This window comes from Rhincodon typus, chromosome 14 (genome assembly GCF_021869965.1).
Source record: "Rhincodon typus isolate 14 chromosome 14, sRhiTyp1.1, whole genome shotgun sequence".
NCBI lineage: Eukaryota > Metazoa > Chordata > Chondrichthyes > Orectolobiformes > Rhincodontidae > Rhincodon > Rhincodon typus.
Window position 1 is genome coordinate 27135339 of NC_063345.1, and position 25784 is coordinate 27161122.

At 39.0% G+C, this 25784-nt stretch overlaps 1 protein-coding gene across 1 annotated transcript in view; it reads left to right on the forward strand.

Annotated features, from left to right (window-relative positions):
* Nucleotides 1-25784, forward strand: part of LOC109927343 (teneurin-1-like) — a 141338-nt gene that overhangs the window by 23447 nt on the left and 92107 nt on the right. The window contains exons 6-11 of the mRNA XM_048605297.1: nucleotides 5614-5733; nucleotides 10505-10766; nucleotides 15108-15375; nucleotides 17826-17969; nucleotides 24583-24832; nucleotides 25345-25365. Coding sequence (XP_048461254.1) covers nucleotides 5614-5733; nucleotides 10505-10766; nucleotides 15108-15375; nucleotides 17826-17969; nucleotides 24583-24832; nucleotides 25345-25365 — 1065 coding nt within the window. The remainder of the gene's footprint in view (nucleotides 1-5613; nucleotides 5734-10504; nucleotides 10767-15107; nucleotides 15376-17825; nucleotides 17970-24582; nucleotides 24833-25344; nucleotides 25366-25784) is intronic.

Below are 25784 nucleotides of genomic sequence, written 5' to 3' on the forward strand. Positions count from 1 at the left end.
GGTAGCTGAGCCAGAGACGGGTAAAATTTAGCCCATTATTTCTTTCTTGCTGATCTGGCAACTTGTTAGCATCTGAATATTAGCAACTGCACTGCTAACTGATTGCATTTCTTTTAGGTTCAGTAATATTGATAATAGGATCGGATGTACAGTTCCTTTGGCTAAATTATTGTTTGAATTTTATCTGTATGCAAGTTAATTTAAATAAAACATATTGGATCATGTTGAACTACCTATTGACATGAAATGCCTGTCAACATATTGTTGTGGCATATTATATAGTAGCCTTCTGTAAAGCAATAATGGTGTCCCTGAGTTAAATGCTCTGTCTAAGCTGCTCTCACTTCAGCTTGACATTGCACCATTATCATTGAAGAGCATTCCTTACAGCACCGAGGAGATTTTTCCATTTCATAAACTCCAAACCTTTTGACCTGATTTTAATTGCTAAACTTGTGTTTACTGTGTCAAACTTCAGAAGATTTAAGTTGCAGGCTAGGTTAATTTGAAGGTCAGTCAAAATGATTGTAAAATATTTTATTTTGGAACTTGAACGCAAACGGGACCATGTAGCAATCATAACTTTTACCCTGAATTTTGTGCTCATTGAGATAATAGATGCTTGAGTGCTTAAATGACATTGAGTACTCCAAGATCAACAGTAGACACAGAGTAAAGTTCCATCACAATATGTCCAAATCTTTGTCTCAGAATATTGCCCTCCACAATGAAAATTCTCTGGAACACTGTAAAGTTAACACAGATTTGTGCTGCAGACTCATACCTCTTAGGAACCAAATTAAGATTGTTCACATTTATTTTGCTTAAAACATTTAAAAGCAGTTGATAGAGGATACTTTCAAGCTATACATTTGGATTGCATTCAAACAATCATTCCCAAGGTGATAAAACTAATCAATGACTAATCTACAACCTACAATATGGTTAATTGTTACAATCTATTGATCATATAATTCATGAATTTTATAACATTATAATAAATAGAGATATTTATGGAAGGATTATCATATTTATTGTCATTTCCTGATGGTATTGGATTTGGAGACATGAGTTTGAAATGATAATAGTTCTCGAGTACAAATACTATCATGTCAACTGTCTACAAATGCAAGGGAAACAAGACCCTGCATTTATGACAGACCTTTCACAACCTCAGAACATCACAAAGCGCTTCATAACTAATAAGGTATTTTAAAGTATAATCACTTGGTCATGAACAGAAATCTACATCTCCAATTGCACAAAAAAGGGCCCAACAAACAGCAATGCATTAAATAATTAGATATCTTCTTCACATTTTTTGTTACAGGACAAATGTGGAGACCACATGGACTAGGAAACTGGGAGAAATAATTGCTGTGGGAGCAGTTATGGCCATTTGAGTGGATAAACAAGGCTGCACTTTAAAATCTCATAGGAAAAATAGGGCCATAAGAACAGGAGTAACATATTTGGCCCCATAAGTCCCAACTTCCAATCAAATCATTGCTAATCTACAACCTGAATTCATGTGCCTTTACCTTTGGTCCAAATCCCTTACAGTGTTCATTAGTCAAATAAAGCCAATCTCAATTTTGAAATTAATGATTGATCCAGGATCAGTTGCTATTTACAGAGGTGGACCTCAGACTTTTATTACCCTTTGCTTTTAGAAGTGTTTCTTAATTTAGACTTGCCTTCTGGCAGAAATAGTTTCGATACATGTCTGAGTGGAGTTTGCACATTCTCCCTGTGTCTGCGTGGGTTTCCTCTGGGTGCTCTGGTTTCCTCCCACAGTCCAAAGACGTGCAGGTTAAGTGGATCTGCCATGCTAAATTTCCCATAGTGTCCAGGGATGTGCAGGCTTTTAGTTGTTCATTTCTGTCAATTAGAGTCTTTGCACGTTAGGAGTAGAAACTATTGCTATACACGTTCAATTCTCTATTCAATAGTTCCAATCAGATCGCCTGTCATTTGACCCCTTTTAGAAGATTTTGACATTTTGTCAAGGACAGTCTTTGTCTTTTCCCAGTGAAGTCAACCTGATATAAATCAAGGATCATATTTGCTATTTCATACTCTCCCTTTCAAATATTACTTTGAACTCAATTGTGTGATAATTATGCAAAAATAGTTTCTTTGATTGCTTTGAGAGACACAGTGATGCAAACAAGACTGATACTTGGAGTCCTATGGCCCCTCAGAAGGTAGTGTGAACCTTGAAATTCTGCAGGTGTAGAGGGGAGATGGTGGCCTGGTGGTATTTTCACTGGACTGTTCATCCAGGTAATGTTCTTGTGATCCTGGTTCGAATCCTGTAACAGCAGATGGCAGAAGTTGAATTCAACAAAAAATCTAAACTTAAGAGTCTAACAATTTTCAATAAAAAGTGTGGAATTAAGAATATAATGATTACTATGATTTTTAATCCATTCTGTGGGATGTGGGCGTCGTTGGCAGGCCAGCATTTATTGCCCATCCCTAGATGCTCTTGAGAAAGTGGTGGTGAGCTGCCTTCTTGAACTGCTGCAGTCCACATGCTGTGGGTTGACCCACAATGCCCTTAGGGAGGGAATTCCAGGATTTGGACCCAGTGACAGTGAAGGAATGACGATATATTTCCATGTCAGGATAGTGAGTGGCTTGGAGGGGAATTTGAAGGAGGTGGTGTTCCCATATGTCTGCTGCCCTTGTCCTTCTAGATGGAAGTGGTCGTGGGTTTGGAAGGTGCTGTCTGAGGATCTTTGGTGAATTTCTGCAGTGCATCTTGTAGATAGTATACACTGCTGCTACTGAGCGTCGGTGGTGGAGGAGTGAATGCTTGTAGATGCAGTGCCAATCAAGCGGGCTGCTTTGTCCTGGATGGTGTCAAGCTTCATGAGTGTTGTTGGGGCCGCACTCATCCAGGCGAGTGGGGAATATTCCATCACATTCCTAACTTGTGCCTTGTAGATGGTGGACAGGCTTTCAGGAGTCAGGAAGTGAGTTCCTCTTCGCAGTATTCCTAGCCTCTAACCTGCTCTTGTAGCCACTGCATTTATGTAGTGAGTCCAGTTGAGTTTCTGATCAATGATAAATACCAGGATGTTGACAGTGGGGGATTCAGTTACGGTAACACTATTGAATGTCAAGGGGCAGTAGTTAGATTGTCTCTTATTTGTGATGGTCATAGGTTGGCATTTGTGTGTCGCTCTTACCGATACTCTCATGGACAGATGCAACTGCAGCTAGCAAATTGGTAAGGATGAGGTCAAGTATGTTGTTCCCTCTTGTTGATTCCCCCACCACCTTGCCGCAGACCCAGTCTAGGAGCTATGTCCTTCCGGACCCAACCAGCTCAATCAGTAGTACTGTTGCTGAGCAACTCTTGGTGGTGGACACTGAAATCCCCCACCCAGAGTACATTTAGTGCCCTTGCCATTCTCAGTGCCTCCTCTAAGTATTGCTCAACATGAAGGAGTACCGATTCATCAGCTGAGGGAGGACGGTACTTGATAATCAGCAGGAGGTTTCCTTGCCCATATTTAACCTGAAACCATGAGACTTCATGAGGTCCTGAGTCAGTGTTGAGGACTCCTAGAGCAACTCCCTCCCGACTGTATACCACTGTGCCGCCATCTCTGCTGGGTCTGTCCTGCCGGTGAGACAGGACATATCCAGGGATGGTGATGGTGGTGTCTGGAACATTGTCTGTAAGGTATAATTCCGTGAGTAGGATTATGTCAGGCTATTGCTTGACTAGTCTGTGAGACAGCTCTTACAGTTTTGGCACTAGCCCCCAGATGTTAATGAGGAGGAATTTGCAGGGTCAACAGGGCTGTTTTTGCTGTCATTTTTTCTGGTGCCTAGGTCGATGCCTGTTGCCAGTTATCAGAAAAATCCACCTGGTTCACTAATGTCCTTCAGGAAATGGAACTACTATCCTTACCTGTTCTGAATCCGGACCCATAGAAATGTGGTTGACTCTTAACTGCCGTATGCACAACTAGACATAGGTAATAAATGCTGGACCTGCCATTAATACCCTCATCCATGAATGAATAAAAAAATTACTCAGAGTGCTGTTCGGAAGGAGGTTGAAAGATTTTGATTCACAAATAGTGAAGGAACAATGATACAATTTGAGGTCAGATGGTGTGTGGCTTGGAGGGGAGCTTGTAAATGACCAGCCATTATCCTTCTAGGTGGTTGAGGTCACAGGTTTGGAGGTTAGAGTTGAGGAGTCTTGGTGAATTACTGCAATGCCATTGTATGCTGATGCTGGAGTGAGCCAATGTTGGAAGGTGGCGAATGGGCCATTAATCAAGCGGAGTGCTTCATCTTATACCATTAGATATCGGAGCCAAATCAGGCCATTCAGCCTAATAAGTCTGCCCTATCATTCGATCTCAGCTGATACATTTCATAGAATCCCTAAAGTGTGAAAGCAGGCCATTCAGCCCATCAAGTCCACACTAACCCTATGAAGAGCAGCCTACCTGAACCAACTCCCCCTGTAACCCTGCATTTAGCATGGCTAATCCACTCACCCTGTACATCCCTGGACACTATGGACAATTTAGCATGGCCAATCCACCCTAACCTGCACATCTTTAGATCGTGGGAGGAAACTGCAGCACCCAAAGGGGACCCATGCAGACAGGGAGAGAATGTGCAAACTCCACACAGACAGTCACCCAAGGCTGGAATCGAGCCCAAGTCCCTGGCACTGTTACGCAGCAGTGCTAACAACTGAGCCACTGTGTCACCCCATCTATTAAACTGATACCCCCCAAAATATCAGTGACATCCCGCTATACCTCAGTTAGCCCACTAAACTCCTTTTGAATCCCCAACATCTCCCACCCATTCCCCCAACCACCATCCCCCAACTTCTGATTCCTTCACTGAATCCCCGGGAGGACCCAAAACCCTCAATGGACTTGACCACTCTGTAAGCTTCACCACCCCAGCACCCTGCTCACCCACACTCTGGGTGCTCAAACAGAAGTGATCCACTCTTCAGTATAAACCTCCTCAACTTGATAAGCATAGCACTTCATACAAAAGTCTTGACTAAGCAGTAGCTCTTTGAATTTTTGTCTAAATGAATAACTTGAGGAGACTTTCGCAGTTAAAAGCGGCAGCAACTTTGAGTCTGCAGTAATATAAGTAGTAAAAATTCATAACAAATTACAAATGTGTAATTGTAATATCATTATTTAAAGAAGATTACATACTTTAAATAGTCACTAAAGATCGAGATAGAATTTTTACCCTCATTGCTATTTCTGCTGCTTCAGTTTGGGTCGACTGTTTTAAAAGAACATTGTAATTCCATTCGCAAGTTGCTCCTGATAAGTTAAAAGCCTGTAACAGAGCAAAACACAATCAATCTAACCTCATTTAACCTGATTGAGATAAGTAGGAAAATGATATGCATTAGACTCAATAGAGTACGACATTGAAACAAACCATTTGTTTGTCTTTGTTTAGTTTGTAATCCAGAGATGATTTACCAGAATTAGAGTTATGTGCAGCCATATCAGCTTTCTTTGCTGGCTTATTGCATGAAATAATTGCAAATATTGATCATCTTTTTCATATATTTATCTGCACGTTGTCTCATTCCAGCCGTGTGTGTGTCATTCGAGGACAGGTGGTTGCAGTGGATGAGACCCCGCTGGTTGGTGTGAACATCAGCTTTCTGCACCATGTTGACTATGGATACACGATTAGCCGCCAGGATGGCAGGTGCAGAAGAATGCTTTTCTCTATTCCCTCAGACCCACTTGTCACCAGATAAATCCTGAGTCAAATTTGTTTGATAATTGAACAAATAAGAAGGCAGGATGCTCATCAATGAGACATGAAAAATGAGACTGAGACAGAAGGCTTATTGATTAATGAGAAATATAACTGAATCTTTCGCAGTAAATCTGGAACAATGATAGATAATGCAATAAACACCAAAATGCTGGTTAAAATTAACAGGTCGCACACAGTCCTTGGAGACACAAATAGTGTTAACTTTTCAAAACAATGACTTGTCATCTTCCTGACCTTTTTTTTAATTTGGATTTCTTGCATCCCATAATATTTTGTTTTTGTATTAGTGGTGCAATCATTGGACTCAAGGCAAATAAAATTTTTGATTTCTGTTGGCTTTCTTACCTTGTGATCAACATCCTGCAGTATGATGTTAATAAAAGGGAAGTAGAAAGATGAAAATCTTTAATAAAATATGAGTTAATTATCTTGCTTTAATTTATAATGCCTTTTCGCTGTCGGATTTCATATATTTAAAGAATTGAATCTTCAACCTATCTCGTTTAGTTAATGGAATTATTGTGTGGCAAATTAGATCCAAATAGGGCAAGAAAAAAATGGTGTTATAACTAATAGTCTAAAACTAATGACTCAAAAATTTGATCAGAAACCAACTTCAAATATCTATTATCTAAATTGGAGAATATGACATCCAATAATACATTGAGTTCTTATATAGCTTCTGACAACTTAACTCTTGGGAATTTGAATAATGATTTTTTTTATTGTTTTCACATTCAATTGAAGTGCACTACTAAAAATCTGATGTAATATCATAAGATGACAACAGTCAAAATCTTCTGCTGTTTCCATGTTCAGTAGTTAGAATGATGTTTTAGGTTTCATGTTGGCAATAGAAATGATTGAATCTTCAATTTACATGTATAATGGTAGGAGGGCCATACATTCTGAGAAGGATGAGCTGACTATCTTTCCTCATGTTTAATGATCTTTGTATTTCCTGACACTTTGAAGTTCCTAATTTTAGTTAAGCTATCTGAAGGAGGTACATCCTTCTGAAGATTGAGTTAAATCCATTCTAGCTGCATCTATGTGAATGTGAAAAATTATCTAACTGTCAACTAAAAAAGGCCAAAACTGATCTGCCAATTGCTCACCCATCAGATTACTCTCAATCATCAGCAAAGCAATTGAAGTTCTTGTCAATAGTAGTGTCAAACATAACTTACACAGTAATAGCCTGCTCACCAGTGCTTAGTTTGGGTTCTTCTTGGGCCATTCAGCTCCTGACTTCACTACAACGAACGAAATAGTGTGGTGAGAGTGATAGTTCTTGACATCAAGGTGCATTCACCCAAGTGTGACATCAGGAAGCCCTTATGTAATGAACATGGTGGGAATAGTGCACTGAAAATGAACACTAAAATCTATTATCCATCGAGTTAATCACCATGATGGTTAATGCCTGACTGTGATCACTATCTAAATCAAAAAAAACTCACACTATGTTTTATCAATGAATAAGGAAACTCTAAACTTAGTTATTATAACAATCTTATCTTCTAACATGTGACAAGAACAGATTATTAATTTATATTGTAAAAGACTATACACCCTTTAAATCCAAACACACATTCGCATGTAGGATGGACAGATAGATGAGACGAACAGTCCTTTCAGGAATATTTTAGGTGAAAAATGTAGACAAAAAGACACAAAGTCTGTGGATCGAAGACCAAATTGAAAGGATGGATTGAGGTGAATTTTATTGCATTTGTTTTAGTGCTTGACAATGATATCATGCTGTTATTGACTGCGGTCATCCTCAATGTGGTAGCTGGACAGTCCAACTTATGAACTTAACAATTTCTGAAGACGAGTCACTGCGCTTAAAATGTTAACTCTGCTTTCTCTCCAAAGATGCTACCAGACCTGCTGAATTTCTCCAGCAATTTCTGTTCTTTTTTGGTTTCAGATTTCCAGCAGCTGTCCTTTGTTTTGTTTCAACTTAGATTTTGACTTGAATTAGAAGCTTTCTTTCTTTTTTGTGAAGTTTTTGAGGCTTATTATTTTCTCATTAAAAAAAAGAGAATTAAAAAGAGATTTATTTTGCTGGCCATAGTTTCAACTGTTTTCTCTCCTTTCAGTGCAGTGTCAAACTAGCACTTTAAAGCAATTCAAACCCCATTGCTGGGCAGTCATTGTTTTGTTTCTAAAAGACATCTCATGCCAGTACAAAAATGTCAAAACCTAAAAGACATCTCATGCCAGTACAAAAATGTCAAAACCTAGCTTCCAGCAAAAAATATCAGTTTCATTTTTCCTTTGAGTTGTAAAAGGAAACAACTAATAATTCATTATTATCCACTGTATATTTCCTAATAAAATATGAATAGTTCTTATACTATGCTGGGAAAATTCTCCACTGCTTGGACTCATATGTAACACAAAGCAAACTGGTAGTGGTTGTTGGATGTCAATCATCTCATCCCGAGACTGTCACTGCAGGGGTTCCTCAGGTTAGCATCCTAGGCCCATCCATCTTCAGTTGTTTCATCAGTAACCCTCCATCCATCACAACATCAAAGATTAGATATTCACTGATGACTGCACAGTGTCCAGTGCCATTCCTGACTCCCCAGCTACTGATTAATTTATATCATATGAAGCAAGATCTGAACAACATTCAGTTGTGAGCTGGTAAGAGGCAAGTAACATTAAGTTCACACGATGACCATCTCCTACATAAGGCAATCAAACCACCTCTTTTAGATACTCAATGGTATCATCATAAACATCCCAGGATTTAACGTTAACCAGAAACTGAATTGGACGAGGCATATAAATACTGAAGTTACAGCAGCAAGTCAGATGCTGGGAATTATGAGGTGAATAATTAATTTCCTGAATTCCCAAAGCCTGTTCACAATCGACATGTTGTGACAAAATATTTTATACTTGCCCGGATGAGTGCAGCTCCAACAACACTCAAGAAGCTTGACAGGATCCAGGACAAAGCAGCCAACTTGCTTGGCAAGCTTTTCATCACCTTAAACATTCACTCCTTCCACGATTGACACACAGTCAAACCAGTGCATACAATTTTCATGTTGCATTGCAATAATTCACTAAGGTTCCTTCGACAGCACCTTCAAATCTGAGACCTCTACCACCTACATGGACACACAGATACATGGGAACACCATAATCAGCAAATTCCCCTCCAAGCAACACACTGTCCTACCTTAGAACTATATCACTATTCTTGCTTTGTCACTGGATTAAATCATGGAAGTCTTTTCCTAACTACATTGTCTTTACACTCAACAATAGATGGACGACACTGGCTCACAAAGGTGCTCAACCACTACCTCCTTAAGCAAATGGGCAATAAATGCTGGCCTTGCAGGCAACTGACACATCCCACAAGAGTATGAAAAATTGTATAATTGTGCATAGAATTAGTCAGAAAGTATTATGTTATTTACAATGTATATGAAGCTGTTCAGTCAAATACTTTCTTTTGTGTGGTCATCCATTTTGGTAGGAATAACAGCAAAATGGACTATGTTTTAAATGGTAAAAAATTGCAGCACGCTGCTGTGCAGAGGGATTTGGGTGTCCTTGTGCATGAATCGCTAAAAGTAGGATTGCAGGTAATTAAAAAGGCAAATGGAACTTTGTCTGCCATTGCTAGAGGGATGGAGTTTAAAAACAGGGAGGCTGTGCTGCAGCTGTATAGGGTCCTGGTGAGGCCACGCCTGGAGTACTGTGTGCAGTTTTGGTCTCCTTACTTGAGAAGAGATATACTAGCACTGGAGGGGGTGCAGAGGAGATTCACTCAGTTGATTCCAGAGTTGAGAGGGATTATACTTATTGGAATTCAGAAGAATGAGGGGAGATCTTATAGAAACATATAAGATTATGAAGGGAATAGATAAGGTGGAGGCAGGGAGGTTGTTTCCACTAGCAGGTGAAACTAGGACTAGGGGGCATAGCCTCAAAATAAAGGGAAGCAGATGTAGGACTGAGGTCAGGAGGAACTTCTTCACCCAAAGGGTTGAGAATCTGTGGAATTCCCTGCCCAGTGAAGCGGTTGAAGCTACTTCGTTGAATGTTTTTAAGGCAAGGCTAGATAAATTTTTGAACAGTAAAGGAATTAAGGGTTATGGTGAGTGGGCGGGTAAGTGCAGCTGAGTCTCAAAAAGATCAGCCATGATCTTATTAAATGGCAGGGCAGGCTCGAGGGCCCAGATGGCTTACTCCTGCTCCTAGTTCTTATGTTCTTATGTGTGATAAAATCTATCAATGTAAATTCTAAAATGACATTTTTTGGTACTGCTTTACTTATATGTTAATAAAAATGCAAATTCATCATAGTAAAACAAAGGACCACTCAGAATAGCAAAATATCTTCATTAAACAAATGCTAAAATGCAAAAAAAATACATATAAGTGGAACAGATTTTCCAGATAGTTTATAATATTCATGGAACTAACTAGAAAAAGAAATTTGAAACTGATGTGAAATGATATTCCACAAGGAGTAAATGGTATAATCAAAGACAAACTTCCTCTGTATTTAAAGCTTATTTGCAACTCAATATTCAATTCACGTGAAATATATGACAACTGCAATACTTGGATTATATTCATATCAAAGTCTGACACAATTTTACATTTGATTTCTTCTTAAGCCTTACTTATTTTGAATTATTTTTCTCTTTGTTGCCAGCTTTGATCTTGTAGTGGTTGGAGGAATCTCTGTCACACTTGTCTTTGAGCGTGCTCCTTTCATCACTGAAAATCGTACACTCTGGTTACCGTGGAACAGATTTGTTGTTGTGGATAAAGTCATCATGAAGAGAGTAGAATCTAAGCCACCTTTCTGTGATTTCCGTAGCCTTGCTACTCTGAATCCAATTGTTCTTCCTTCGCCCCTGACTACTTTTACAGGATCTTGTCCAGGCAGAGGACCAGCCATCCCAGAAATACAAGTAGGACCAGCTAATTTCAGAATCCTGATGTGTTAGAATAAGAACATGTTGTTGAAATTTGCTGGGGACAGTGTGTCATGGTTCAACATTGCAATTTTTATCAGGTTGGAGTGGTAAAGTTTGAAACATTAGGAAAATTATCAAAGAAAATATCAGTAAAATATTGTTGCCAGAGCTCAGTCTACTAATTGCTGCACAGCCTCCAAATACTTTTTGAAAGCAAATGCAAGTGGCATTTTTTATTTCCATAGTATGTAAAATTTTGAGCCAGAAAAGAATTTATAGCTTTCACACTAAAGCAAGATAGTTCTTTACCTTCATCATATAATTTGAATTCACGTCAACAGGCAATGCTGCATCGAGCAGCAGAATGACTATTTGAAAGATGCACCTGCTTGAATTCAAGAATGATAAAGCTAGAATATCTAAGCAAGCAAACAATGATCCAGCTCAAAAAATGGGTTAGTCAGCTATTTTAGAGCAAAATGTTTATACTCTGGGACCTCAGAATATTTTCGTATTGTATTCTCTTGTGGCAATTAAGAGTTTATGAATCCTTTTCTGTAAGTGCAGAGACAAAAATAGAGAGCAGCAGGATTCTGAAGCACTTCACTGCCACTGAAATAGTTTTAAAGTGAAACTTTTAGGGAATACAGCAGCAAATTTGCTCACGGCAATCCAAAAATTCAAATCAAAATGATAAATTAGCTGATGTAGTTTGTTGATGGTGGCTGAGGGATAATTGCGAGCCAAGACATCAAGCAATCTGTAACATTACCAATGGTATGTTTATGGGGTGGTGGGTGCATCAAAGATTTGATTTAATGTCCACAATAATGTCAGTTATAAAACCTCGCTATCACATTCAATATTCCCATGAATCTAAATGATGATATAGCAACTCAGAAGTTCCCATTCAAAATTAGTGCAGTGTTGACCCCTGTACAATTGTGCAAAAGAATTTAAATGGCCCAAGCACTTAAAGGAATAAGAAGACAGTGTTGTGTAAGATAATGATTCTGAAGGAGTTGAAGTGGCATGAGCTGCACTCCCTCTGATGAATGTCATACAATCTACAATCTACACTCAACTTCATAGGGAGCAGATGTCATCTGTACAGTTCCCAGTAATTACGCCTGAGCGATAATGCAGTTGTACTTATTGCTATCATGGAATAAACTATCTTGCTAACCAAGCATAGTGCTTCTTCTGTAAAGAAACTCCAGTAGTATGCATTATCACTGCTCATTAAATAGACCCTAGACAAAATGTAGGTAGAGGAGAATCGAGTGGAACATCCCGAACTCATGAGACCATGCCCACTATTATAAAAACTGTGATATCAAAAGGGCCACACAGCTTTTAGAATTTGATCAGTGCTCCAGTACAATCATTGTGGCATCAGAGCCCATTACTCCAAAATTTCGCCTCGAGACCACACTGGTGGTCATGACCCACAGTTCAGGGAGCCCTGCTAATCCCTAATTTGCTGCAGAATGCAAAGAGCCCTTACTATTTCACTTATAGTGCCTAAGCATCCTCACTGACAATGCTCCCATGATTATGGACCATGAAATATTTCCTCCTTTTGGTTACATAGTTATGAGGCATTGGCATGTGACGTAATGATTGCGACACTCTCACCTTTAAATGTTCTTGCATGACTTTGAAAACCTTAGGCATGGGACAGATCTATAGGTACGCAATAGATTCTGCCAGATATTTGTGTATGGTCCACCTACTGGACAAACAGATCCTGTTTACTTCCCTGGACGTTATCATTCCATTAGGATCCCAGAGAATCATCTGTAGTGCCTTGACTGCAATCCTAACAAGTAGGTATATGGTTCTCTGACAGATGAGTCAGTGTCCAGTTACCCACTTTCCTGATTATGAGAGCAATTGAAAAGCACCACATCCTTTCAAGAATGGAAGATGCTCCACATATTTAGATAATCTTCTTGGCTCCTATTAGTTTAATAAACCACAGCAGAAGTGAGAAGAATGTATGAAAATATCTGTTATAAATTGCTGGTTTTATACAGTGAGTAAGCGTCCTTGCCACTGCTGTACACTTGTGATTTTTGAAGATTTTGGCAGGCATACTCTGAACTGAGAGGTCCTCAGCCTGTTGACAGAATTCTGTAAAGGTATAGGCTCACCCTGTCTGGCCTCCGCTGCTGGAGGCTGTGGGGTCACTGGCAGAGGGGTGGTCGAAAGGCAGGGCATCTCTGGAGCTTTCTGAGAAGAAGCTGAGTGGAACCACTCTGTCTCATTAAGAAGGAGGGACACGAGATATAAGGTCTAGGTGCTTCATCCACCTCTTACCTTGCCATTGACCCTGAGCAGGTGTGGCTCGAGCAACACAGTGCAGGTCCAAACACAGATCCAGCAAACCCTGAGTCTTCCATTCCTGAAAGAATATGCTCCTTTCAATTGCTACAGGTTGGTACCTGTCTCATAGTCAGGAAGGTGGGTGACCAGACATTGACTCATCTGTAAGGGAACCATAAACTCTATTCATTGTGATTGGAGTCAAGGTATGATGGATTACTGTCCGCTGCACTAAGGTTTCCAAGCTGGCTGCTACCCTGTCCATGGTGACAGCAAAGTGTGCGGTGACCCCACAGTCGACAGAAGATGAAAAGACTCCTTGATCTTTCTCTCCAGTCTAATGAGGACATATGGCACACCTCCTAATGACCCCTGCCTCTCTCTCTGCAGTTTTAACTTGTCACTTATGGTCCAGTACAGAGGCACGTGTTCTAAACAGGGCTGAGCAGGTACCTGGTCTCCCCTAAGTGTCAGAGACCTTGGGCGTTTCTTCCTCCATTAGCTGTGGACATGCACCAATGATGTGCTCACTAGGTTGTGACCATATGGATATCTATGGATGTGACCATCTCTGTGCTGGTGGGAGTGATCACTTTGCCAAAGCAGACTGCTATGTTGATTATTGGATTCCTAGACTATTCCTGTCTCTCTGTCACAACTGAAGCAGTCCCAGCCAGCTCAGCCTCGTGCTCCTCAAAATATCTTTGAGGATCTTTATGTCTGTCACTCCTCTGCCAGTCTTGGTACTATCCATATAGTGGTGGGCCAGTTTTTTTCTGCAATGCATTAAAGAGAAGGATTGAATTGGATGGCAATGGGTGCAGGAAGACTTTTTAAGTGTGTCTAACCTTGTCATGCAGTGAGCTATTCCCAGTAAGTGAGTAGTAAGCATAGTGCCCAGGAAGGATTAGCAGTTTGAGAGCAAGAGGAGGGTCTGAGCCTTTGAATGCAAATCTTGGAAGCTGGCAGGCTTTAACTCTTTGTGAGCTGCCTTTGCATGGCAGAGTTAGATGCCCTTGTGAGTTTGAGCTAACAGAGAGAAGATAATGTCACTTAGTTCGGAGCACAGAATTTGATTTCTCTGCCATGGTAGCTGTATACATTTGTAGGGTCATTGGCAGTGACTCATGCTGCTATTCCAGCCTAGCCCGGACAGGTTTAATAGAATGGCCTCCTGATGCCATTGCCCTGGAAGTGGACCTCCCTTCAGTCCCTGACTCAATACAATAATATTTGCAATGAAAGATCACTACATTGAGGGGTGTGCTTCTGCTGTTTAGGAAACATTTCTTCAATGTTGAGGGAGGCCGCCATGTACTGACCAACTTGCAGCAAATTAAGTGATGTTCAACTGTCCTTTAGTCGTGGCACCAGAAACTAAGATTCTGGAATGGCCTGCCAGGTGCAATGAACTTCCTGGTCCCTTTTCACATGTGATTCACCGAGTCAGTCACCCAACATTTTGCTGCATAGACAAACGCTGAGAAGCAGGTAATTGTGCAAGAAAGCTAAACATGGGCAATGGTGGATATGATGGCATCTATGTTGCCTGCCACCATACTTTAAATGCAGAACAGAAATTATTAGCCCAATGTCTTACAGGGTGAATCTCCCTTTTCAGCTACATCAATGTGTTTTGAAGTCAATTATATGAGTAAATAAGAGTACTTTGCTGTTATTAGTCAGCACACCCACCATACTGTTTCCTGGCTGTGTGAAACGATCAATTAGTGCTAAATTAAGGGGACATTCATATTGAGTCCATGTTCTTTTTGGAACTGGACTGAGGTTGCCAAAACTAAATTTGCAAGACACATCCACAGCCGGTAAACAGGAGAGGTCCATCCCATCAGTCTTGGATGAATCTGCACCCAAATTCTTTGAACCCTTGTCTGAGAAAATGACTAACCTCGAAACAAATTACTGTGTTTCATCATTATTACAGAAGCTCTACTGTTGCATGGTACAAAACTATGCAAACTCAAAGAAATTAATGTTCTTTGGCAGGTTGTACAGGAAGAAATTGCTATCCCAGCCAGCTTTGTGAAGCTCAGTTACCTCAGCAGCAGTGCTCCTGGGTATAAATCATTATTGAGGATTATCATGACTCATGCATTTATTCCAACTGGATTAATCAAGGTTCATCTCATGATTGCTATTGAGGGACGGCTCTTTCAGAAATGGTTTCCAGCTAGACCTGACCTAGCCTACACTTTCACATGGAACAAAACAGATGTTTATGGCCAGAGGGTTTCTGGTCTCACTGAAGCAGAAGGTATGTTACCTAATGTAATACTATGCAATGCATTGCTATGAATGTAAACGAACAAAACCAATGTTATTATTTCAAATAATTTCTGTGACAAAATATTCTCTGGAAGTCCTTGGAAACTGCTGTTTTAATTTTGTTTCTGTGTGTACATGTGTTTTTGTACATACATAAACTTAAATTCATTAGTTAGTGTGGATGACAAATTATTTGACCGAATATTTAAATTGGAGTGAGAACATTAGTTCCTATTTCAGAGTTGCCTTTATGACATTATTCAGGGCAGCCACTGTTTTTAAAATTGTTAGATAGAGGACTTGACGGGGACATTTTTTTGCAATTCTTTCTCTCCTTAATAAAACTGTGATTTCACATTTGGCATTTGGTTCGCTAACCTATTTTCCAAAGTTTCTAAATACAAATCAGTTCAAAACCAGTACTGCAATCAAGTTAGTAATCTCATAACTCCAAAGTATACAACAACAAGTAACCAAAACATGACATCAGAACTAGTAAACCATTGCTCAATATTTTAACATCTTTCAAGAGAGAACTGAATTACCAAGACTAATGCAACCTCTTGGAAGCCTTAGTTTGGACTCCTGGACTGGACAAATGAGTTGATCACATTTGGGAGAATAGCTGGGAGAATGCAATTGAATTCAATCTGTCAAGGCTTAACAAGTAGCAGGAATTACTCAGGCCCTGATTTTTATTCCATGAATAGGTGCGCAGTGGAAGGAGAAATCCTGAATCTGCGAACATAACATTTGGAAATTGCTGCCGACTTAATCAGGGATTGGAGTGGGATTGTATGGTCTGCCTTGGAATTTTATTCAAGCGATCAGAGAAGACCTGACTGGGCTGCCAGTTCCTGAGGAAGATTGGGCAGAGAACATAGCCTGGACTGTGGGCAAAAATTGAAATAAAGGAATAATACATTTCTCCAGCCCTCACCCTGACAGCTCCCTCACTCCCACACTGTCCTCATGCTTCACCAATGCCAACCTTATATTTTTCTACCTTTCTCATGGCCCATTATTGTCCCTATGACAATTTACTTTGTATTTCCACCAACCTTCTTCCCCCTTCAGCTACCATGCCACTTACCTAGTTTTCACAAGTCCCATGCACGTGGGTGAAAAAAGTAATTATATTACTTAAAGTTTTTTTTATTGAAAACTGCACTGTACTGGAAAAAAAAACTCTCATTCATAGAAATTACTGGAGAAACTCAGCAGGTCAGGCAGCATCTGTGAGGAAGAAAAAGAGTTTTGGATCCTTCTACAGAACAGACCCTTCTTCAGCATCTGCAATTCTTTGTTTTTCTCTCATTTATAAATACACATTTTGACACTCCTTGACAGGTTGGACTGCTCAGAGTTCACACATCTTTTACGCACAATCATCTCCATAGTTAATGGTCCCAAAGGGAAGTTGACCACCCCTCCCCACCCAATAACCCTCCCAATGATCCCTGACTCCCACCATCAAGGTATCCTGGTACCATATCCATAAGCAGACCTTCACTCTCCAAAAGGGTATATTCGCTAACCAAAAGAAAACACTACAAACAGATCTACTCTTATGTGGTCTAATCTCCACACTCCAGCTTACAGAGGCCAGGAACTTCAAGGTCAGATTTTAGTGGATCTGATCATTTAAACGCCAGCTCCTCCGCAACACATGCTTTGGTGAACTAAGGACAATCTCACCCCCACCAAAATGAGATGCTGCTTTCTTTTAATATTGAGGGTTATACAATGATTCCCAATGTCTTCTGCCATTTTCAGACAGTTTTCCATTGCTTTAAAAATCTACCTCTGTTATTCAGTGATCCCATTGGGAGTATGCATTTCTTACATTTGGCAAAAATGATATGAGTTCACCTGTCACTCACTCCATCATCAACAGCTGATTTTCACTTTTTTGGCTCACTGGACAAGGTATTGGAGAGCAATCAATGCTTGTGGAATAGCATCCTAAGAAGAGTCAATGCCCTGAGGGAAAAAAAATTTAAAATAAAATATGGATCATCAAACCTCTTTAGACACTTTAAGTGCTCAAGGCTGTGATTTTCAGGCAATATGTTGTACCTGGACAACTGTTGATTTCCCAGAGTTTGATGAATTTATTTTATAAAAGCTTTCACAGCATTCTGATTTTTGTGAAGTCAAATTTTTGATATTTTTATCTGCCAATCATCCCAAAAATATATGATGCCATCACTTACAGTATTAAATGCATCAAATAATGCATTAAAAAAAAACTGTCCTCCTGTCCTCCTTGTATGTATTTAATAAAGGATTTGCATATGCAGGAGTATGAATGAATGATCCCCACTTTGGGGAAAATAAATGCATTTTCCAAACAAGAATGACTATGTTAATGCCAGTCCTTGAGTCTATAATCTCAGAAGGAAAAGGTTTCACTGTTCCTTTGTAATTGTTTCTCAGTTTCAGTTGGATATGAATATGAAACCTGTCCTGATTTGATTCTGTGGGAGAAAAGGACAACAATTCTACAGGGATTTGAAAAGGATGCCTCCAATCTAGGTGGTTGGTCTTTGGACAAACATCATGTATTGAACATACAAAGTGGTAAGGATCTCTAATGTGACACAAATGCTTGCTTCATTTGAATTCATCAGAATCATCTTTGCCAATTTCTCAGTATTATTAAAAGCAGTAGTATATCTTGATTCACCCCTAAGACCTGGGTTCAAATACAACCTATATCAATGAAATTATGGTCTCTACCCAACTTACAATAGTGTGTTTCAGCAGCCCCAAACCAATTCCTAATGGTTAAGGATCAAATACACAAAGCTAACTCATTATTTGCCAAACAAATGACAGTTGCACTCAGATAAACCACAGGAATTCTGGTGGAGCAAATCAATTTACGGGCCTTGTTCTGGGTTGGTGCTGATGTATGTAATTGGTGGAAGGAGTTTTACTCTGCATTTACTATTTTTACACCTACCTTTGTCATGATTGGCGCTCACATTGAGGGCAAAAGATTCAATTCCACAGCAAACACTTTGTTTTCACTGCTCAAAAAAAGAGAAACTAAGCTTCTAATATGTCAGGCATCAGGTGAACTCTATTTAGAAGCTGGAAGTGTGATCCCAACATGTTGCTTTAGAGAATAAAAGGTGTCAGAAATTATTACATAAAACAGATGTTAGGCATTTGGTTTTGTAAATAAAGGATCCAATAATATCTTGTTGGAGGTCCACTGTTCAAAGTTAGGTTGCCTTCTCAACCCAAAGAGTATCATGGGCTGTAAAGTACTTTGAGACAATATGAGGTTATGAAAAGCTCAAGTCTGCCTTTCTATCTTGCTTCTTTAAAAAAAAGCAGTGTTACAAAAAAACCCTCATTTCCACTTTATACCAGTACAGATATTGACCCATCTTGTAAAAGTCGTTATTCAACCTTAATCAACCATCTTCTTTCAACATTTTTCTGTCAACCCATTACCATTTGGAAGAAAATTTTCTTTAAAATATCACCACACAGAACATTTATAAATTTTCATTTATTTTTCCCTTAAATTACATTTATTGTCCTTGCTGGCTTCAAGTGTATACTTCTCTTAATTATCTTAAGATTTTATTTTAATATTCTGATCCTGGAGGTTCTAGCCATCCCAGACATTTACCATCACATAAGGTTACTTCCTTATTAAAGAACCACATCACTTGTGAGTCAGCTACCTTGGATAGCAAACATCGAGAATGGTTTCTTCTATTCGGACATAGTCAGTATGGTTTTGACTAATCTAAACGAATTTCTGTCAAAATCCTTGTGTTTGTAGAAAACAGAATGCAGCGAACATTCTTCACATTTTCAAAATATATTTGCTAAGACCGTGTTTTAAGATACTCTAATAATTATCTGCACAATGATTTGCAACACTAAGTTTTGGTGTTTTTGAAAGTAACATCACTCTCATTTTATCAGAAAATCCCTTAATGTATTTGAATAGAGAGATTAGAAAGTGAAAGCAGCTTCATGGGATGCGCGGGAAATTAATGATCAAAAGGCAGGCTGAGTAATAGAAATTAGACTTTTAGGAGAGGTGATGGTATCTTGGCAGTATAGAGTATATCATACAGTATAGACAATTATTTGTTTAAATTAAACAACATGACCTTCTGATGTATAATAATTTGTTCGTTATTTTTGTACAATTATGAAAGGATACAATTTACTAATTCAACTAAGGAAAGCTGATCATAACTGTTCCTTAATGTTTGCATAGGGTTGTCATGTCATAAATGTGAACATGACGTGGAATATGTAAATAAAAGGTATGAATTTAAAATAGAAATTGACTTAAGTTTGCAAACCTCAACCAATTATTTCCCATTCTCTAAGCCACTACTCTTGAAAAATAAATTGATCATGATTTGCCAAGTGCATGGCTATGGGAGATCAATTAATGAATAAAACTTGCAATTGGTTTTAGCAAAATAAGCAACAGCATAGTAAAGTACAAATCAAAGAATTAGTGAAAGTCCTAGAATATTATTCAATAGAAATTATGGTTTAATTATTTCATCACTGTAAAATTAGAACCTGGACGTTAACCCCTATCTAATATGAATGTGCTTGTCCCATTGTTGGTATGCACTGCTGAGTGATTGTTTTCAAATGCAATATCAATCTACACAAGGCAGTTTGATTCAAACTGCAGTTACCACAGCAAACTCACTAAATCACATTACTGAAAGCCATTAAGCTGTCAATACACTGTAAGCAGCGTGCAATATGGATAATAATGCACCTAGGACATGTGGAAGTGCTATTCAGCAGTCTTATGAAATTGAAATCATAATTAAAATTTGCTGATTTACCCATTGGTAGCAAAGGAGATGTTGGCTTTCCATTAGAAATGAGCTCAGCTCCAATTTCAATGCTGTCTGGCTATTCACAGGGGAGGTGATGGCCTAGTGGTGTTATTGCTAAATGTTAATCTGGAGACCTAGATAACGTTCTGGGGACGCAGGTTTGAATCCTGCCATGGCAGATGATGGCATTTGAATTCAATTTAAAAATGTCTGCAATTAAGAATCTAATGATGACCATGAATCCATTATTGATTGTCAGGAAAAACCCACCTGATTCACTAATGTCCTTTAGGGAAAGGAACTGCCATCCTTTCCTGGTCTGCCTACATGTGACCCCGTACCCACAGCAATGTGGTTGACTCTGAACTGCCCTCTGGGCAATTAGGGATGGGCAATAAATGCTGCCGAGCTAGGATGCCCTTATCCTGTTAATGAATAAAGGAAAAATCTCTCATGAAAGTAACTATATCCAACCTGCCTATTTTATGTACTACACACCGCCTATTTTATATATTACACACTGCCTATTTTATGTACTACACACTGCCTATTTTACTTTGGGCCACTTTATGGAATGCTGGTGATCTAAATATCTCCTACTGATGGAGGCTGGTCAGGGTCATTGCTATTCTGCCTTAATGCTCACTGACTGGGCCCACCTTGTTTGTTGCACACTGCTGAATGGCTGCGGTACCAGTCTCTCCCAATACTTGGTTAGGGCTGCCCTCTCCATTTCCTGACATTTTGTGTTTGTGTTTCCTGCTGAAACTGTTCACTTGTTTGAGTTTTTGGGCGTGGCACATCATGGTCGGTGGTGTTGGCTGGTGGGGAGAGTGAAACTATATTGTTCGCAATCAATTGTGTTCAATATTCGGATTCAAGCACAGGGCAAGTGACTATCTTAATGATGATGTTGAAAGACTACTGAAAAATGCAGTGATTCAAAATTTGCATCAACTCTGGTTGCATGGTTTAGTTTTCTAAGGTATGAAATTTTTCCTCCCTAAGACAGAGAGGGGTCTTATGATTGGTGTATTCAGGAGTTGTATGCTTCTGAACACCTGCAGTTGACAGCTTGCAGGGTTCACCAATGAAACTAATTAGCCTTTATTGATTTTATTCTCTCCAGCATTTTCCGTGTAAAGTAACAATTTCTTAATCTATTTAAACATTTCCATTATAATATAATAAAACATAAGAATGGAAAAAAGAACAGAACATTATTACACAACATTTTCTAATTAAACAAACGTCAGGTTTCTAAAATCATTTCAGCACAGAGGAACAAATGAGACAAAATCACTCATGCTCTTTGCTACCTCTATGTTAAAACTGACATTAATCTTTTAATGTTGTGGATAATATTCAGTATGTCCCATTTGGAATAATGAAAAATAAAATGCTGCCACTTGTGTTTTAAATTGCATGAAGACATTGGTGATGGTTAAAAGTCTGCTGCAAATGGAGGAAAAAGATCTTATTTGGTTTTGTAACTAATCCAAAGATAATTCATTTCTGACATTGAAAGAAATAACATTTATTCTTCAATTTAACCTGTACACTCTAAGGACTCTCAGACCACTTTGGATATAAACCCAATTGGTAGCATTTTAAAAACTGAAAGAACTGCGGATGCTGTAAATCAGGAACAAAAACAGAAGTTGCTGGAAAAGCTCAGCAGGTCTGGCAGCATCTGTGAAGAAAAAATCAGAGTTAATGTTTCGGGTCCCGTGACCCTTCCTCAGAACCAGTTGATTTAGAGTTGGGTTCTATTACTAAATGAAAATATAAAGTTAATATTCTCCACTATTACCACCTTTAAATATTTTGCCAGATGTTTATTCTATAGCACATTATTCTAATTGGACATGTTCCTTATAATCATCATTATAAATACTAGAGAAAAATTAAGGCATTCTTTTTGAAAAAAGAAAATTATTGCACAAAACTTGTATAGGCAAAGTTTTTGTTATATTGAAGGGTTAAAATTCAAAAGGAGCTTAAGTTTAAACAACAAGAATTTGTGAGTAAACTGGGAAATCAAATAAAATATCTGTATTTGAAGATTAATCTTGTAAATAATCACCCAGGGAACACATTGAAGGAATATGTGTAAAAGGTACATTTAATGGTATTTATTGATTAGAGGATGGAGGGATACTATGAGAAAGCAACTATCTGGTTTCAATCTGTGACAAGGGATTGGATTTTTAGTTCAACTAGTTTCCTGTTCCTATAATCCCTAGATGCTTATGCATTTGATTCTTTGTCATTTCAGTATATTACAGAAATAATTTTATTGTCTTATTTTGTGGTGGTTTTATTTTTGCACTGTGGCCACGAGGATAATTTACAATACAGTGATAAAGGGAAGGTAGAAGTATGTGGTTGCTAGTAACAGAAATTTCGGGTTCTTTTTATTAATATCAAAATTACATTAGCTTTCAGGACAACCTGGGAAGAAAGAGACTGTCTCAGTTGGCTATTTGTCCTATTCATCATGCTTCTGCTCCTCAGCTGCATCTCCCAGAGCTGGAGGCAAAGGCTGTCCCGTCACACTGGTGTTTGTATGTAGCAGTTAACCCTCAGCAAGCTGATCAAGGCTCATTCAGAACAACCCAATCAGAGAATTATCGTTTCAGGATGTCAATGTCTGTTCTGTCCCATTTTCTGTCGTAGCTTGGATCTCATTGTGTACAACCCACATGTGCACTGGCTACAAACCAGTGTCATGAATCATATCATCAGAGGATAGCCAGTAGACATCCTTTGATTTTCTACGGTGACTGAAATGCAGCTGGCACAGCTGCCGGCCACAGAATGCTGTCAGGATGCTGTGCTTTTTTTAATATGCTATCTTACAAGCTGGATATCGAGTGAATGCAATCCCTTTTTATGCAGACTGTGAGTGTGTTGACATGCAATACGCACAGTGAGATATCCACAGTTAATGGCTAATGGCTACTTGGGGAAGCCTGCAATGCAAACAAATGTTTGTGCTCCCTCTACCTGCTTGTCTCTGACAAGAGAAAAAGGAATGAAGTTGATGATTTTTGAATAGAAAGCCCCAGTGACCTACTTTACACTGCAGCTATCAACAAACTGTGAGACGTTGCTCAGATATTCAGCTCCTGCCAAGAATGATCCAGACTCACAGGCTTATTGCCACAATCAAAGTAGTCTTTGCCCTGTTCTGAGGTCAGGACTGTAGTTACAGAGTTAACAGATGTCACAGAAGTCATTCTATTGGAGTGCAGACATCTCACATAAGTTATCTCACTGATGATCAGGTATGAATATTGTTGCCTAAACCTCCTTGCTGGTTATGAATGACTGCTGAATGTTCTTCTCCCCTCTCATTCTCCTCTCACATCCAGAGACCTACACTGCATGGCCTCTACTCATTCTCAAAGTCCATTCTCTATTTCGAGAGGAAGGCACCCTGTCTGTGAGTAAACACTCAGAGTAACACCAAGTCAACAAAAAACATCTCCAGCCTCTGGCACACTATTTCCTGTAGACCTTTGCTGCATGAAACAACTATAGAAGGTGCTAAACATTTTCAAAGTCAGAGCAACGCCCCAAAGAAATTAACCTATAAACAGTTAATAATTCCTTTAGATAGTGCTGGTGGAAGTCTGTCATTCTGCTTCATGTGAATTCAGCTCTGCAAGATTATGAGAAGAAATTAGCTGGAGCATTGAGCTCCACATTGACAGCATTAGCATCAAATTATCCTGCAGACAAACATCATGATCTGTTTGCTCTGCATTCTGCCTGCAGATCTAAACTGTGCACTCACTAATGCTTAACCAATAAGGAATCTTGTGTGATTCACAGCAGAAGTAGAGCCCACATTGATGCCGTCTTGTTATTCAAATGGCGCCCTTATGTCCAAATAATAATGCTGAGCTTAATTTTGCATTCCCAGAAATCACAGGAAATTATAAAACACAAGAAAAATATCAGATCCTTTTTTTGCCTGAACTAGCTTCAGCTTCATTTTTAAGAAATAATTCAAGAGTTGCTGGTAATCTTGGGAGTTCACCTATAAAAAGAAAGTGTCTCCTCAAGAAGAGGGAAAAGGGAAAATCTGTGAATAACAATAAGAAGAATAGTTAGATAGAATAATTTAGAAATTGAATGAACCTGGAACAGGTTCTTTTCACAAGGTGGGGTGGACTGGGGGACACAGTGGAAAGGGTTTTGGATGTTGATCACTATTCTAGTTTATGTCTGATTCAAATCTGTGGTTATCACTCAACTGAAAGACCAAGGTCATACTCTAATTACAAACTACACAACCACAGCATAATATCTCTCTCAGCTTTTTCCTCCTTTCATTTTGCATTCAGGAATACTGCACAAAGGAAATGGGGAAAACCAATTTATATCCCAACAACCTCCTGTCATTACAAGCATCATGGGAAATGGTCGTCAACGGAGCGTTGCTTGTCCAAACTGCAACAGCTTGGCACACGACAATAAACTCTATGCACCAGTTGCTGTGGCATGTGGCCCAGATGGCAGTGTCTACATTGGGGACTTTAACTTTGTACGCCGGATCTTTCCATCTGGAAATGCCATAAATATTTTAGAATTGAGGTATGATGTTCTTGGACTGATTTATATGTTCGAACCTCAAACCTAAAGTTCAGCTGTTGTAAGCCTGACATTTTTAAGAGTTCACGGTCATCAGGACGGTGAATATAAAAGTAAATGCAAATTCTATGTATTTTAAATCTCCTCGTCAATTTCATGAGGTTCTTTTTTAACTCTGTACATTTGAGTGCCAATGTTATTTCCAGTTGCAGCAAGTAGTTTCTGTACAAAGAGGTATTGTGATCACTGTTTTGTTTTTGTATTTTCTTTGCCAATCATTGTCGATTTGTAGCCAGTGCAGATGTTGAAAAGGTCTGGTCATGAGCTCAAGTTCAGAATCTCCATTAAAACCGTGAAAGATATTCATACTAAAGCACAGCATGATTTCACCCAGCTTTCTGTGTACATTTTAGTCAATTTTATGTCCTTTAAATTGGTTCACAAAGCAATTAAAACCTGTTTTCTTTTTTTTTAATTCATCTTTTGACTTTGCAATTCTCAACTTGCTGCATCAGAAACCGGGACATGAGACACAGGTAAGTTGAAAATTTTAAAGGTTTTTGATTTGCAATTTTCAGATTAAAATTGCCTCCTCCCCACTCAAACCCCCCCCCCCAAAAAAAATTCATGTCTTAAAATGTTGTGCACAAATGTATTATTTAAAATTATACTTTGCCGCCCGTACAAAGACTTTTACCTTTGTTTAGCAGGGCTGAAATGCCAAAACTGGACACTTTGCCAAAAGGTACCACGTCTTCCACAAGTGTCCCCTGACTTCAGCAATATGGCCCTGGAGACTGTAATCCAGTGACAGAAACCTTTTACTCAGGGCTGTCAGAAAAAGTAATGGGTAAGGAGGGGGAGGGATTTACAGACTGTAGATCTACTGTTACAGCATTCCTGAACATCCTGCTGAATCTAATGTGGGATAGCTGTTAAATCTCCTCAATGGATT